The following is a 15,904-nucleotide window of genomic DNA, read 5'->3' on the forward strand; positions in this document are numbered from 1 at the left end:
TTTCACTAATGACTCACACTCCTGTGTTTGCCTTTTGGTGCCGTCACTTGCACACACGCACGCACACGCACACACACACGGACAATCTATTCGAGGCAATTACATCAATATCAAATATTCATTACCTGGTGTAAAGTGGTTGCCGGGGTTTCTAACCCATGTTGGCCAGGCAATCGAGCAGCCGTCCCCGAGCTCCGCTGACAGCAAGATCAATGGCACATTGTGAATGTCGCCCAGGATGCCATTCCGGCTCTAACTGCCTAACATAAAAGAGCCTTGCGGCTGCCATCTTGGCTCGAAGCCACTGGTGTTTACGGCCCCGGTTTCCCAGTTTCCTCGCACCTTTGGGGAAACCCATGGGGAAATCACCAGTCAAATGTAGGATATGTACTTCTCTGAAATATGTATGCCAGGTAAATAAAAGCGGTGCATATGCAGTGTGGGGTGGTATTTTGATGCAGACCTTTTAGTAGGAAAGTGACACCCTATCCCCAGGCTCAGCTCTTTGAAAAAGATAGATGTCGCCATTGTGTGTGAGTGTGTGTGTGTGTGTGTGTCATAAAATAAAGCTGTTGCTTTCTCTGCATTGATTCTTTCATGTTGCTGTTTATGTAGAAGTTGACATTTACTTTGAGATGCAAAAGGGCGAGATGGGAGACGTTGGCCTCGCGTGGCTCTGTGGGGTTTCATACAGTGGTTTTTATGAGGAGCTTTGAGGGATGTTTTCTATTATGGAGTTGTGGGCTGACCGATGCGCTCTCTTTTCATCTGTATGTGTGTGTATTCTTTATCCGAGCGAGATGACCGGGGCTTTAGTGCACTCACTGACTCTCCTTACTCACTGACATTTACTCTGGTTCCCTTCAGTGGGACTTTGTTCGATACACGAGGCAAAGCTAACTGTTCTTGGAGTCAATGTGTGATGTTGCAGGGTTTTGTTTCAGCCCAGCACAAAAACACCTGATATAACTGGTTCGAACAAGACAGGCCTACTCGTTCGGCTATTGTGCGTTGGACCCTCTTTGCTTTGCTTTGTGTGTGTGTGTGTGTGTGTGTGTGTGTGTGTGTGTGTGTGTGTGTGTGTGTGTGTGTGTGTGTGTGTGTGTGTGTGTGTGTGTGTGTGTGTGTGTGTGTGTGTGTGTGTGTGTGTGTGTGTGTGTGTGTGTGTGTGTCTGTGTCTGTGCGTTTATTATGTGTTTGACTGTCTTCACTGTGTATATTTGTGCGTGTGTGTGTGTTTGACACACTATTTGCTAACGTGTGTGTTTCAGGCCTGGTGAAGCTGGGAATCCACTGTGTCACGTGTCAGAAAGTGGCCATCAAGATCGTCAACAGAGAGAAACTCAGCGAGTCTGTCCTCATGAAGGTAAGACCATGGGCTTGACACCAGATGGAGCAATTCGAGAGCCATATGGCCTTTGTTGTTGTTATTGTTCGAAAAAGAGGGTAATATGACCCGGCCTTCCTGTCACTGTAGTAGAGAGAGTAGAGTGTTGTCCTGCAGGGTTTGACAGTATGACAGGAGGTCTTTCAGGGATAGTGCTGTTATGTAAAACAGATGAATAGAGATGCCTTCCTAACCTTCCATAGCTCTTTATCTTTGTGTCAGTGTGCGTGTGTGTGAGAGTTTTGGGGCCTATGAATGACGAAGTATGTTAGGCAACACTTCTGCATTTCCTCATTAGACCACTATCCATCAATAGCTAGACGAGACTTTGCTTCTCTGCAATTATAAGCCCTTATGGTAGAGTAAACCATTGGAGTGAGGAAAATGGAGCAGGCCTTAATCTGATCTTGTATAATGAATGACCTTTCATGGGATGCAGCATATTCTCTATCTCAGGACATCACACCGAAGCATCTCATTGGGATGTAATTGGATCGTGGGCAGATTTAATTTGAATGGGGTGCAGCGCATACATACAGCATACTGTATGTGCTCTCACATGCACACGCAGATGCACGCACGCACGCACACACACACACACACACACACACACACACACACACACACACACACACACACACACACACACACACACACACACACACACACACACACACACACGCACACACGCACACACTTCAGTAGTGCCAACACTTCAATATCCTGAGAGTGAGATAGATGGTGTGCCAGTGCAGGAGGTTAGTGTGGTGCTTGGCTCTATCACACTGCTTTGTCCTCCGCACAGAGAAAGGGTCACAGGCAGCCATGGGTGACAAATGTTGTTAATAAAAAACACCCTGGCTGGTGTGTATGCGTGTCTGTGGACTAAATAGCATGACTCCATTGGGCCCACTAGGATGTAGTCGGGGAGATTTTCTGTTGACCAAGCACATGCTTTGCTTTGCCTCATTCCCGTGGTCACCCCTCAGTAGGGAAGTTAACCGTGTGTGTCTTTTGTCAGTCTGCACAGGAGTATGTGCAGTACGCTATGCACATACATGTGTGCCCTATGCACTAACCAAGGCAGTGGAATAAGTAGAGATTGGTAAGATATGTGTTTGTATACAGTGATAAAAAAATTCAACAACGCTTCAACAACACGCTGGCGTGAAGAGATTTGGGAGACAGGCACAGGAATGCGTATTCGGGGTAATGAAATGAAAGTTCCAGAGGGATCCGTGACAGTGACCCCACCCACCCCACCACCCGCGCTGCACTAGCGGCGCAACGGCACCGGTCTAGAGGACGATCACGGGAACACAGTGCTGGTCGATCAGGGCACAATGCTGCTGCCGAAGTTGTGTCATAGTCGGACAGGCCAGTTGCAGCTGCCGAAGCTGCCGCGGTGTCGGACGGACCAGTGGAGTGGCGTCGGACGGACCGGTTGTGACGGCTCCAGACAGGCCAGCAGTTGTGGCCGCTAAAGTGGCGTCGTCAAACGGACCCGTTGTGGCAACGTCCGGCGGCCCAGTTGCAGCTGCCGAAGTTGCGGTGGCACTGGATGGACCAGTCGGAGCGTAGTCGGACGGGCCATTCCCACTGTCTGCCTTAATGGTCGATTATTCTACCAGCTGCATTAAGTACTACAGTGCATCTCCTCCTCATGGACTGCACCAGATTTGCCAGTTCTTGCTGTGAGATGTTACCCCACTCTTCCAGCAAGGCACCTACAACTCACCCTCCGATCCAAAAAGTCCCAGATGTGCTCAATGGGATTGAAATCCGGGCTCTTCGCTGGCCATGGCAGAACCCTGACATTCCTGTCTTGCAGGAAATCACGCACAGAACGAGCAGTATGGCTGGTGGCATTGTCATGCTGGAGGGTCATGTCAGGATGAGCCTGCAGGAAGGGTACCACATGAGGGAGGAGGATGTCTTCCCTGTAGCGCACAGCGTTGAGATTGCCTGCAATGACGACAAGCTCAGTCCGATGATGCTGTGACATACCGCCCCAGACTATGACGGACCCTTCAACTCCAAATCGATCCCGCTCCAGAGTACAGGCCTCAGTGTAACGCACACTCTTCGACGATAAACGTGAATCTGACCATCACCCCTGGTGAGACAAAACCGTGGCTCGTCAATGAAGAGCACTTTTTGACAGTCCTGTCTGGTCCAGCGACGGTGAGTTTGTGCCCATAGGTGACGTTGTTTCCGATGATGTCTGGTGAGGACCTGCCTTACAACAGGCCTACAAGCCCACAGTCCAGCCTCTCTCAGCCTATTGCGGACAGTCTGAGCACTGATGGAGGGATTGTGCCTTCCTGGTGTATCTCGGGCAGTTGTTGTCATCCTGTACCTGTCCCGCAGGTGTGAAGTTCGGATGTACCGATCCTGTGCAGGTGTTGTTACACGTGGTCTGCCACTGCGAGGACGATCAGCTGTCCATCCTGTCTCCCTGTAGCGCTGTCTTTGGCGTCTCACTGTACGGACATTGCAATTTATTGCCCTGGCCACATCTGCAGATCTCATGCCTCCTTGCAGCATGCCTAAGGCACGTTCACGCAGATGAGCAGGGACCCTGGGCATCTTTCTTTTGGTGTTTTTCAGAGTCAATTAGAAAGGCCTGTTTTGTGTCCTAAGTTTTCATAACTGTTACCTTAATTGCCTACCGTCTGTAAGCTGTTAGTGTTTTAACGACGTTCCACGGGTGCATGTTCATGAATTGTTTGTGGTTCATTGAACAAGCATGGGAAACAGTGTTTAACCTGTTAAGCCCACCCGACACGCAGGCGTCTCATCTAGCCATCTGGAAATGCAAATGCGCTACGCTAAATGCTAATAGCAATCGTTAAAACTCAAACGTTCATTAAAACACACATGCAGGGTACTGAATTAAAGCTACACTCGTTGTGAATCCAGCCAACAAGTCAGATTTTTAAAATGCTTTTTGGCGAAAGCATGAGAAGCTATTATCTGATAGCATGCAACATCCGAAATAACTGAAGGGGACGTAAACAAAATAATTAGCATAGCTACACAAAACGCAGAAATAAAATATAAAACATTCATTACCTTTGACGATCTTCTTTGTTGGCACTCCTAGATGTCCCATAAACATCACTATTGGGTCTTTTTTTCAGATTAAATCGGTCCATATATACCCTAAATATCGATCTATGAGAAGTGTGTGATCCAGGAAAAAAACAGCATTTTAAAACGCAACGTCATTTTTTTAAATTAAAAAAGTTGACGATAAACTTTCACAAAACACTTCGAAATACTTTTGTAATCCAACTTTAGGTATTAGTAAACATTAATAATCTATCAAATTGATCACGGGGCGATGTGTCGGAGACTGGAAGGAATGGGCTCTCTCTTACTCGTTTGACCAAGAAACAAAGTCCAGGCAATTGACAAGACTGGCGACATCGTATGGAAGCTGTAGGACTTGCAATCTCAGCCCCAATGGAATTTGCTTTCCAATAGACAATACATGCAAGTGGCGCATTGATATATTTTCCAGATTTTGGTGATCAGTTTTTCTTCCGCTTTTCGATGAAACACACGTTATGTTATAGTCACAGCCGTGATTTAACCAGTTTTAGAAACGTCAGAGTGTTTTCTATCCACACATACTAATCATATGCATATACTATATTCCTGGCATGAGTAGCAGGACGCTGAAATGTTGCGCGATTTTTAACAGAATGTTCGAAAAAGTAAGGGGTAGGCTTAAGTGGTTTTAAACCCTTTACAATGAATTTCTGTGAAGTTATTTGGATTTTTACTAATTATCCTTTTCTTGCTGAGTTTACATATGAGATGAGTAAAGCAGTATGTAAACATTATTAAAGTGACTGCTGTTCCATTATTAAAGTGGCCAGTGATTCCATGTCTATGTATGTTGGGCAGCAGCCTCTAAGGTGTAGGGCTGAGTAACCCGGCGGTAGCCAGCTAGTGATGGCTATTTAACAATCTGATGGTTGTGAGATAGAAGCTGTTTTTCTCTCTGTCCCAGTTTTGATTTACCTGTACTGACCTCCCCTTTTGGATGATAGCGGGGTGAACAGGCCGTGGCTCGGGTGATTGATTTCCTTGATGATCTGTTTGGCCTTCCTTTGACATCGGTTGCTGTAGGTGTCCTGGAGGACAAGCAGTGTGCTCCCGGTAATGTGTTCGGCAGACCACACCACCCTCTGGAGAGCCCTGCGGTTGCGAGTGGTACAGTTTCCGTACCAGGCAGTGATACAGCCCTACAGGATGTTCTCAATTGTGCATCTGTAAAAGTTTGTGAGGGTCTTAGGGGCCAAGCCAAATTTCTTCAGCCTCCTGAGGTTGAAGGTTGCGCCTTCTTCCCCACACTGTCTGTGTGGGTGGTCCATTTCAGATTGTCAGTGATGTTTACGCTTTCCACCTTCTCCACTGCGGCCCCGTTGATGTGGATACGGGCATACTGCTTCCTGAAGTCCACAATCAGCTTCTTTGTTTTGTTGAGGGAGAGGTTATTTTCCTGGCAACACTCCGCCAGGGCCCTCACCTCCTCCCTCTAGGCTGTTTAGCCATTGTTGGTAATCAGGCCTATTACTTTTGTGTCGTCTGCAAACTTGGTGACTGAGTTGGAAGCGTGTGGCTACTGAGAATGAGAGCCCACAGTCCTATGGAGCGGGCCGCGTTGGTGGCACTCTGTTATCCTCAAAGCGGGCGAAGAAGGTGTTTAGCTTGTCTGGGAGCAAGACGTCGGTGTCCACGACGTGGCTGGTTTTCCCTTTGTAATCCGTGATCATCTGTAGACCCTGCCACATATGTCTGAGCTGTTGAATTGTGACTCAACTTTGTCTCTAAGCTGACGTTTTGCCTGTTTGATTGCCTTACAACGGGAATAACTGCACTGTTTGTATTTGACCATATTCCCAGTCTCCTTGCCTTGGTTAAATGCGTTGGATGCGGCTTCCAGTTTAGCGCGAATGCTGCCATTTATCCACGGTAACGGTAACTAACTAACTTTTGTACATCGCTCTGGTCCATACAATTGACCTCATTTTAGCACCCATAAAAAAGTAATTCTTCCAGATCAACTGTAATATCAATACCATTGTAAAGCACAATTTCTCCCCTTTCCAGCAAAATTAATGACGAGAACCTTCATGATGCCCGTCCCTGAATGACTGAAGAAGGCAATGAGCGCTGTCAGGTCTTTTTAAAAATGGCGGGTGGGGAAGCGAAACCTATTCCGTGATAGTGAAACGGGGAGATATGTCTGTCATGTGGGGAAACAACTTTTTTTCACCTTATCTGTCCAACTTATCACCTCTAAAATGTAAATGAAACACTATAAAGAGTTTATATGATGTGTCATTACATACCTACTTGAATGTTTGTGTCAGATTTGAATCAGGTTTTTTATAGCGCCGCTAAAGTTTCCGAAGTCTTCGGAAGGAAACAGCGGCTGCCGCGGCTTTTGAGGGTCATGACGGCTTGCATTGATGGCGCAAAATACAATGAATGCATTCAGTTGTACAGCTGACCAGGTATCCCCCTCACCCCTTACCTTGTCCCTTTGTTGTTTTTAATATGCGAGTGAAGGGCTACCCCTGGTGGAAAGAGGCTGTACGGCACAAAATGAGTTGCAAATGCGTGTGCCGTACGTTACGTAGTGACACGTCACGATGTAACGTACCGCGTCAGAGGGGTCCGTTTTTTTTCATATTTTCTCAAATACTATTAGTCCATTACCATGTCAGTCAACGCTGAATCGAAACTTAGCTCACACCGCGGATTTTGATGCAACACTTTCGCTATAGCCCCATTCGTTTTCATTGCAGCCTCGTCTGAATGCTGCGGTTGCGCACATTTGTACGGAATGGGGTTAGTCACCGTTGTATGTAATAATATGTTAACTTACAAACACACTCTTGCCCTCTCATATGGTGCGTGTGTGTACCGTATGTGTGTGCAGTCAGCGCGGTAGCGGAGTCAGCCAAACGGGCCATTTCAGAGCTGCTGCCTCTCCTTTCTGCTGATGTTGTTTTTTTCAGCCTAATGAGAGAACGAGTGGGATGAAAAGAACGGGAGAAAAGAGGGGAGCATTACTCCACCCATCAGGCCTACTCAACACTTTAACCCTCTCTCTCTTCATTTCCATGGCCTTGGTTTAATTGGTTAAATGGGTCATTAACTCAGATTTTTCCTTTTTTTAATTGAACCTTTATTTAACTTAGCAAATAAGTTTAGAACAAATTCTAATTTTACAATGACGTCCTAACCCGGCCAAACCCTCCCCTAACCCGGATGAGGGTATTAGGGTGTGTGTGCGTGTCTGAAGTTAGTTTGAGTTGAATGACACATGGAGCATCTCCCTTTTTTGTCTCTGTTTTTTCCCTCGTCCTATCAGGCTTTATATTTCAAATCTTTATTTTCCATCTCTCGCTCTCTCTCTCTCTCTCTCTCTCTCTCTCTCTCTCTCTCTCTCTCTCTCTCTCTCTCTCACTTACTCACTCACTCGCTCACTCACTCGCTCGCTCTCTCTCGCTCCCTCTACTCACTCACTCACTCACTCACTCACTCACTCACTCACTCACTCACTCACTCACTATATTTCTCTCTCTCTCTCTCTCTCTCTCTCTCTCTCGCTCTCTCGCTCTCTCGCTCTCTCTCGCTCCCTCTACTCACTCACTCACTCACTCACTCACTCACTCACTCACTCACTCACTCACTCACTATATTTCTCTCTCTCTCTCTCTCTCTCTCTCTCTCTCTCTCTCTCTCTCTCTCTCTCTCTCTCTCTCTCTCACTCTCTCTCTCTCTCCCTCGCTCATTCCCATTCTCAACATCTGAGGGGCTTGTTGTCATAGGAACAGTGATTGGCTTTGGAAAGGGAGGGGAGAAAATGACATGTCTTCCCAGCGTGAGTTATTGGCCGTCTGTCTTTCCCCCTGCACAATGCAGATCCACCAGACACCACACCACACACACGCACTCAGAAACAACAACATGTTTAAAACATATTCCCTTCCTCTGTTGTCTCACCTCAAAACTCATTCATACTTTGGCATTTTCAAAAGGTTTGATTTTCAACGCAAGTGTACTCCTGAATCCTGATGTGTTTCTTTGTTTAAAAGGCCGTTGCAGCAGGTACACCACAATACGCATCTGTTCATTCATCCTTTCAGTTAGTTTGTGCGTGTGTGTGTGTGTGTGTGTGTGTGTGTGTGTGTGTGTGTGTGTGTGTGTGTGTGTGTGTGTGTGTGTGTGTGTGTGTGTGTGTGTGTGTGTGTGTGCGTGCGTGTGTGGGCGTGTGCGTGTGCGTGTGTTTGTGCGTGTGCGTGTGCGTGTGTGTGTGTGTGTATGTGTGTGTGTGTGTGTGTATGTGTGTGTGTGTGTGTGTGTGTGCGTGCGTGCGTGTGTGTGTGTGTGTGTGTGCATGTATTTCTAACCCTACTTTCATACTCCCCTGGTCTCTAACATTACATCACATGTACTTATTTTCTTTCATTCCCTTCATCAAAAATGAAAGACAAACCTATTTCCCGTCTACTGTCTCTCATGTTGGGATTAACTGTCTTCTCTCCATCCCTCCTTCCTCTTTGTTTGTCTCTCATCTCAATTCAATTCAAGGGCTTTATTGGCTTGGGAAACATATGTTAACATTTGCCAAAGCAAGTGAAGTAGATAATAAACAAACGTTAAATAAACAATACAAATGAACGGTAAACAACACAAAAGTTCCAAGACAATTAAGACATTTCAAATGTCATATTATGTGTAAATACTTCAAGGAAAATAAATAAACATAAATATGGGTTGTATTTACAATGGTGTTTGTCCTTCACTGGTTGCCCTTGTGGCAACAGGTCACAAATATTGCTGCTGTGATGGGACACTGGTATTTCACCCAGTAGATATGGGAGTTTGTCAAAATTGTGTTTGTTTTCAAAATTCTTTGTGGATCTGTGTGATCTGAGGGAAATATGTGTCTCTAATATGGTCATACATTTGGCAGGAGGTTAGGAAGTACAGCTCAGTTTCCACCTCATTTTGTGGGCAGTGTGCACACAGCCTGTATTCTCTTGAGAGAAAGGTCTGCCCACGGTGGCCTTTCTCAATAGCAAGGCTATGCTCACTGAGTCTGTACATAGACAAAGTTTTCTGTACGTTTGGGTCAGTCACAGTAATCAGGTATTCTGCCGCTGTGTACTCTCTATTAAGGGCCAAATAGCATTCTGGTTTGCTCTGTTTTTTTGTTGTAAATTAATGTACATGTGTCAAGTAATTATCTTTTTGTTTTCTCATAATTTGGTTGGGTTTAATTGTTTTGCTGTCCTGGTGCTCTGTGGGGTCTGTTTGTGTTTGTGAACAGAGCCCCAGGACCAGCTTGCTTAGGGGACTCTTCTCCAGTGTCATCTCTCGGTAGCTGATGGCTTTGTTATGGAAGATTTGGGAATCGCTTCCTTTTGTGGAATTGTGGAATTTAACGGCTCTTTTCTGGATTTTGATAATTAGCGGGTATCAGCCTAATTCTGCTCTGCGTGCATTATTTGTTGTTTTACGTTGTACACAGGATATTTTTTGCAGAATTCTGCAAGTAGAGTCTCAGTTTGGTGTTTGTCCCATTTTCTGAATTCTTGGTTCGTGAGCAGACCCCAGACCTCACAACCATAAAGGGCAATGGTTTCTATAACTGATTCACCTATTTTTTTTCCAGATCCTAATTGCTACGTCGAATTGTATGTTCCTTTTCATGGCATAGAAGGCCCTTCTTGCCTTGTCTCTCGGCTCGTTCACAGCTTTGTGGAAGTTACCTGTGGCGCTGATGTTTAGGCCGAGAGTATGTATAGTTTTTTTGTGTGCTCCATGGCAACGGTGTCTAGATGGAATTTGTATACGTGGTCCTGTCAACTGGACCTTTTTTGGAACACCATTATTTTTGTCTTACTGAGATTTACTGTCAGGGCCCAGATCTGACAGAACCTTTGCAGAAGATCTAGGTTCCCTCTCTGGCCTCTGTAGCAGCATTAGCATGGCATTTGCACGTGTGTGTGTGTATGTGTATGTGTATGTGTATGTGTATGTGTGTGTGTGTGTGTGTGTGTGTGTGTGTGTGTGTGTGTGTGTGTGTGTGTGTGTGTGTGTGTGTGTGTGTGTGTGTGTGTGTGTGTGTGTGTGTGTGTGTGTGTGTGTGTGATCCTAGATTGAGGGTGTGTGTGTGTAACAGCTGAAGACAGTCTGAGCACCAGAGACTTGACATTTAGAGACCGGAGGAGATGAGATGTTGCAGAGACAGAGTTCACCACCTAACATCATCACCAGCACCCTTCTGAGATAATGATGTCATCCCTGGCATTTAGACTAATATCGAGTGAGATTAGACTCATAATCATTGCAAATTATACAACATAATGTTCTATACATTTACAATAATCTAATCTCACTCCATAGTAGAACTTCCTACTCTGCTCCTTGAATATAGCGGTAATATACTGCAGCCAGGTCACACCAGATCCACTGCGGTATTAGACGGATTGGGATAGAGGAAGGGCTTAAACCGTGAGCTTCGACTCTGAGGATTGCGGGTTACATTTCCGTTTGAACCCTTTTCCAAACCTTCAACCTTACCTACTTTCACTTCACCCATAGACATTTATTCTTGCCCCCCAGGACAAATCTTGTTGTATAATGACGCTTCACTTCACCAGTGACACAAGCTGTGGGGTTAGAACATACAAAGAGGTGTGGATGTCCATTGATGTTCCACACAGGTGTGGGCACAGGCACACGGACATGCACACACACTTACTGTACAGTGTCAATTGTATTTTATGTCTGTGTGTGTGTGTGTGTGTGTGTGTGTGTGTGTGTGTGTGTGTGTGTGTGTGTGTGTGTGTGTGTGTGTGTGTGTGTGTGGCCCTGGCCCCAGCAAGGGTTCTGGCATCCAGTCTTAAGTCCTCACATTTCTAAGCCAGCAAGATGGTGGAGACGGGAGGGAGGGAAAGGGAGACAGTCAAGGTGGTAGGGATGGATGGGGTGTGGAGAATGGAGGGATGGTGGCAGGGATGAGGATAGGGGGGCTAGGGCCTGTTAGAGGACCACCTGGTGAGACCAGATAAATGTAGAAAATATGACATGATAGCAGAAAATTGGTTGTGTGAGACAGAGAGGGGGAATGTATGTGTTTATATATAATAGGAGAAGCCACTGGAGAGATTCTCTTGAGTCTGATGGCCTGTAGATAGAAGCTGTTTTTTAGTCTCTCGGTCCCAGCTTTGATGCACCTATACTGACCCTGGCTTCTAGGTGATAGTGGGGTGAACAGGTCGTGGCTTTTGTGGTTGATGTCCTTGATGATCTTTTTGGCCTTCCTGTGACATCGGGTGCTGTAGGTGTCCTAGAGGGCAGCTGGTTTGCCCCCGGTAATGCTTTGGGCAGACCGCACCACCCTCTGGAGAGCCTTGCGGTTGTGGGCAGTGCAGTTGCCGTATCAGTCGGTTTTACAGCCCGACAGGATGCTCTCAATTGTGCATCTGTAAAGGTTTGTGAGTGTTTTAGGTGACAAGCCAAATTTCTTCAGCCTCCTGAGTTTGAGGAGGCGCTGTTGCGTTCATGGACCATTTCAGTTTGTCCTTGATGTGTACGCCAAGGAACTTAAAATGTTCCACCTTCTCCACTGCTATCCCATCGATGTGGATAGGGGGGCGCTCCCTCTGCTGTTTCCTGATAATTTCCTTTGTTTTGTTAACATTGAGTGAGAGGTTGTTTTCCTGACACCACACTCCGAGTGCCCACTCGTCGTTGTTGGTAATCAAGCCCACTACTGTTGTGTTGTCTGCAAACTTGATGAGTTGGAGGTGTGCATGGCCATGCAGTCGTGGGTGACCAAGCAGTACAGGAGGTGGCTGAGCACGCAACCTTGTGGATCCCCAGTGTTGAGGATCAGTGAAGTGGAGATGTTGTTTCCTAACTTCAGCACCTGGAGGCGGCCCGTCAGAAAGTCCAGGACCCATTTGCAAAGGGCAGAGTTCAGACTCAGGGCGTCAAACTCAATGATGAGCTTGGAGGGTACTATGGTGTTGAATGCTGAGCTGTAGTCAATGAACAGCATTCTTACATAGCTATTCCTCTTGTCCAGATGGGATAGGGCAGTGTGCAGTGCGATGGCGATTGCATCGTCTGTGGACCTATTGGGGCGGTATGCAAATTGAAGTGGGTGTAGGGTGGCAGGTAAGGTGGAGGTGATATGATCCTGGACTAGTCTCTCAAAGCACTTCATGATGACAGAAGTGAGTGCTATGGGGCGATAGTCATTTAGTTCAGTTACCTTTGCTTTCTTGGGTACAGGAACAATGGTGGCCATCTTGAAGCATGTGGGAACAGCAGACTGGGATAGGGAGAGATTGAATATGTCAAATAACACACCAGCCAGCTGATCTGTGCTTGCTCTGAGGACGAGGCTAGGATGCCGTTTGGGCCGGCAGCCTTGCGAGAGTTAACACGTTTAAATGTCTTACTCACTTCGGCCACGGAGAAGGGGAGGGAGGGCCCGCAGTCCTTGGTAGTGGCCCGCGTCGATGGCACTGTATTATCCTCAAAGCGGGCAAAAAAGGTGTTTAGTTTATTTGGAAGCAAGATGTTGGTTTCCGTGACGTGGCTGGTTTTCTTTTTGTAGTCCATGATTGTCTGTAGACCCTGCCACATATGTCTCATGTCTGAGCTGTTGAATTGCGACTCCACTTTGTCCCTGTACTGACATTTTGCTTGTTTGAATGCCTTTCGGAGGGAATAACTACACTGTTTGTATTCGTCCATATTCCCTGTCACCTTTCCATGGTTAAATGCGGTGGTTCGCACTTTCAGTTTTGCACGAATGCTGCCATCGATCCACAGTTTCTGGTTAGGGTAGGTTTTAATAGTTAGTTTGTACAACATCTCCAGTGCACTTCCTTATAAACTCACTCACGATTCCAATCGGAATCCACGCTTCAAAATTATTTTCACTGTGAAATGTTCCAGGCAGCCTGGAACATTTCACAGTGAAAATAATTTTGAAGCGTGGATTCCGATTGGTCAGACGAGCGTTGAATAGTTCTCGTCACGGGTACATCCTGTTTGAGTTTCTGCCTATAGGACAATAGGACCAAAATGGAGTTGTGGTCAGATTTGCCAAAGGGAGGGGATCACGGAAGTTAGAGTAGCAGTGATCTGGTGTATTGCCCGCACCAGTGCTACAATTAATATGCTGATAGGATATCCAGTAAAGTTCCTTGAGGGCCCTCGTTGTACCGGCTTGAGAGGGGATATACACAGCTGTGACAATAACCAACGAGAATTCTCTTGGCAGATAATATGTTCAACATTTGATTGTGAGGAATTCTAGGTCAGGTGAACAAAATGACTTGAGTTCCTGTATATTGTTTACAATTACACAATGAGTCGTTAATCGTGAAGCATACACCCCCGCCCTTCTTCTTCCCAGAGAGATGTTTATTTCTGTTGGCACGACACATAAAGATTCCCGGTGGCTGTACCAACTCCGACAACATATCCCTTCTGTGTAACAGAGAATGTTGCCCTAATTTCATCTACCTTGCTATCTAGAGACTGGACATTGGCAAGTAATGTACTTGGAAGCGGTGGGTGGTGTGCACGCCTATGAAGTCTGACCAGGAGGCCGCTCCGTCTACCTCTTCTGTGGCGACGTTGTTTTGGGTCGGCCTCTGGAATCAGATCCAAAGCCCTGGGTGGTGGTGTGAACAAAGGATCCGCTTCGGGAAAGTCGTCTTCCTGTTCGTAATATTGGTAAATTGACTTCGCTCTGATATCCAATAGTTCTTTGTGGCTGTATTTAACTTCTCATGACTCTCAAACCCGCATGCGGGAGCGTAATGATAGCCTCAAACTAATTAGCATAACGCAGCGGACATAAATACCCCTAGAAAATGTTCATGTTCATGAAAATCACAAATGAAATATATTGAGACACAGCTTAGCCTTTTGTTAATCACACTGTCATCTCAGATTTTCAAAATATGCTTTAGAGCCAATGCTAGACAAGCATTTGTGTAAGTTTATCATGGCATAATGTTATGGCTAGGCTCTGCTACCAGCAGGCAACATTTTCACGAAAATAAGAAAAGCAATCAAATTAAATCATTTACCTTTGAAGAACTTCGGATGTTTTCACTTAGGAGACTCCCAGTTAGATAGCAAATGTTCATTTTTTCCAAAAATATTATTTTTGTAGGGCGAAATAGCTCCGTTTGTATATAAATACAAGGGCGAAATAGCTCCGTTTGGCTGAGAAATCGACTGGAAAATGCAGTCACTACAACGCCAATTTTTTTTCCAAATTAGCTCCAATATCGACAGAAACATGGCAAACGTTGTTTAGAATCAATCCTCAAGGTGTTTTTCACATAACAATTTGATAAAATATCCACCTGGACAATTGGTTTCTCATAAGAAGCGATTGGAAAAATGGCTACTTGTGTACTTTACGCAAGATTTTCTGCGGGAGCCATCATGTGACCACTTGCTAAATGTGGTCCCTTACGGCTATTCTTCAACATAAATGCGTAAAAAGACGTCACAATGCTGTAGACACCTTGGGGAATACATAGAAAATGTAAGCTCATTCGTAGCTCATTCACATCCATATAAGGAGTCATTGGCATGAGGCGGTTTTAAAAAATGCGGCACTTCCTGATTGGATTTTTATCTGGGTTTTGCCTGAAACATCAGTTCTGTTGCACTCACAGACAATATCTTTGCAGTTTTGGAAGTGTCAGAGTGTTTTCTATCCAAAGCTGTCAATTATATGCATAGTCGAGCATCTTGTCGTGACAAAATATTTAAAACGGGAATGTTTTTTATCCAAAAATGAAAATACTGCCCCCTAGTTATAAAAGGGTAATAACACTCAAGATTTTATGGGCTAACAATGTAAGAAACAATAGATTTAAAAAAACAAAGTACTGCATAGTTTCCTAAGGACTTGAAGCGAGGCAACCATCTCTGCCGGCGTCATCACTGCTCTCAACGAGTGGCTGATTTAGTTAATGGTGTCCATACTTGGTTAATTGTGTTGACACTACTGAGTGTTTTTTTGTGTGTGTGTGTGTGTTTCTATGCATTTACAGCTTAGTGGGTCTGTATCGTGTGTGTGTGCGTGCATGCATACATGCGTGCGTGCGTGCATGCTTGTGCTTTTGTTTATGTCTGAGCCCTTGAGAGAGATGGCGCTGGTGGAAGGGGTTACCGTGTGATGAGGCTAAAGGGAAAAAGGGGGATGAAATTAAAGAATACAGAGCCGTCTGTCCGCCACAGAAGAAAGCATCTGCCATTTCTTGATGAATCACAGCTGACCTTAATCTGCTTACCCTGACATCACCAAGACAGCACCATCACTTCCCCTCTCTCTCTTTCTCTCTCTCTCTTCCTCAATTCAATTCAATTCAATTCAAGGGCTTTATTGGAATGGGAAACATATGTTTACGTTGCCAAAGCAAATGAAATAGATAATAA

General features: G+C 45.6%; 1 protein-coding gene across 3 annotated transcripts in view; it reads left to right on the forward strand.

Moving 5' to 3' along the window:
- Nucleotides 1-15,904, forward strand: part of LOC118362181 (serine/threonine-protein kinase BRSK2-like) — a 179,414-nt gene that overhangs the window by 90,373 nt on the left and 73,137 nt on the right. For all 3 annotated transcript variants that reach the window (XM_052478941.1, XM_052478957.1, XM_052478947.1), the window contains exon 2: nt 1,272-1,366. In XM_052478941.1, the coding sequence (XP_052334901.1) occupies nt 1,272-1,366 (95 nt within the window). The remainder of the gene's footprint in view (nt 1-1,271; nt 1,367-15,904) is intronic.

The sequence above is a fragment of the Oncorhynchus keta genome, chromosome 2 (genome assembly GCF_023373465.1).
Source record: "Oncorhynchus keta strain PuntledgeMale-10-30-2019 chromosome 2, Oket_V2, whole genome shotgun sequence".
Lineage (NCBI taxonomy): Eukaryota > Metazoa > Chordata > Actinopteri > Salmoniformes > Salmonidae > Oncorhynchus > Oncorhynchus keta.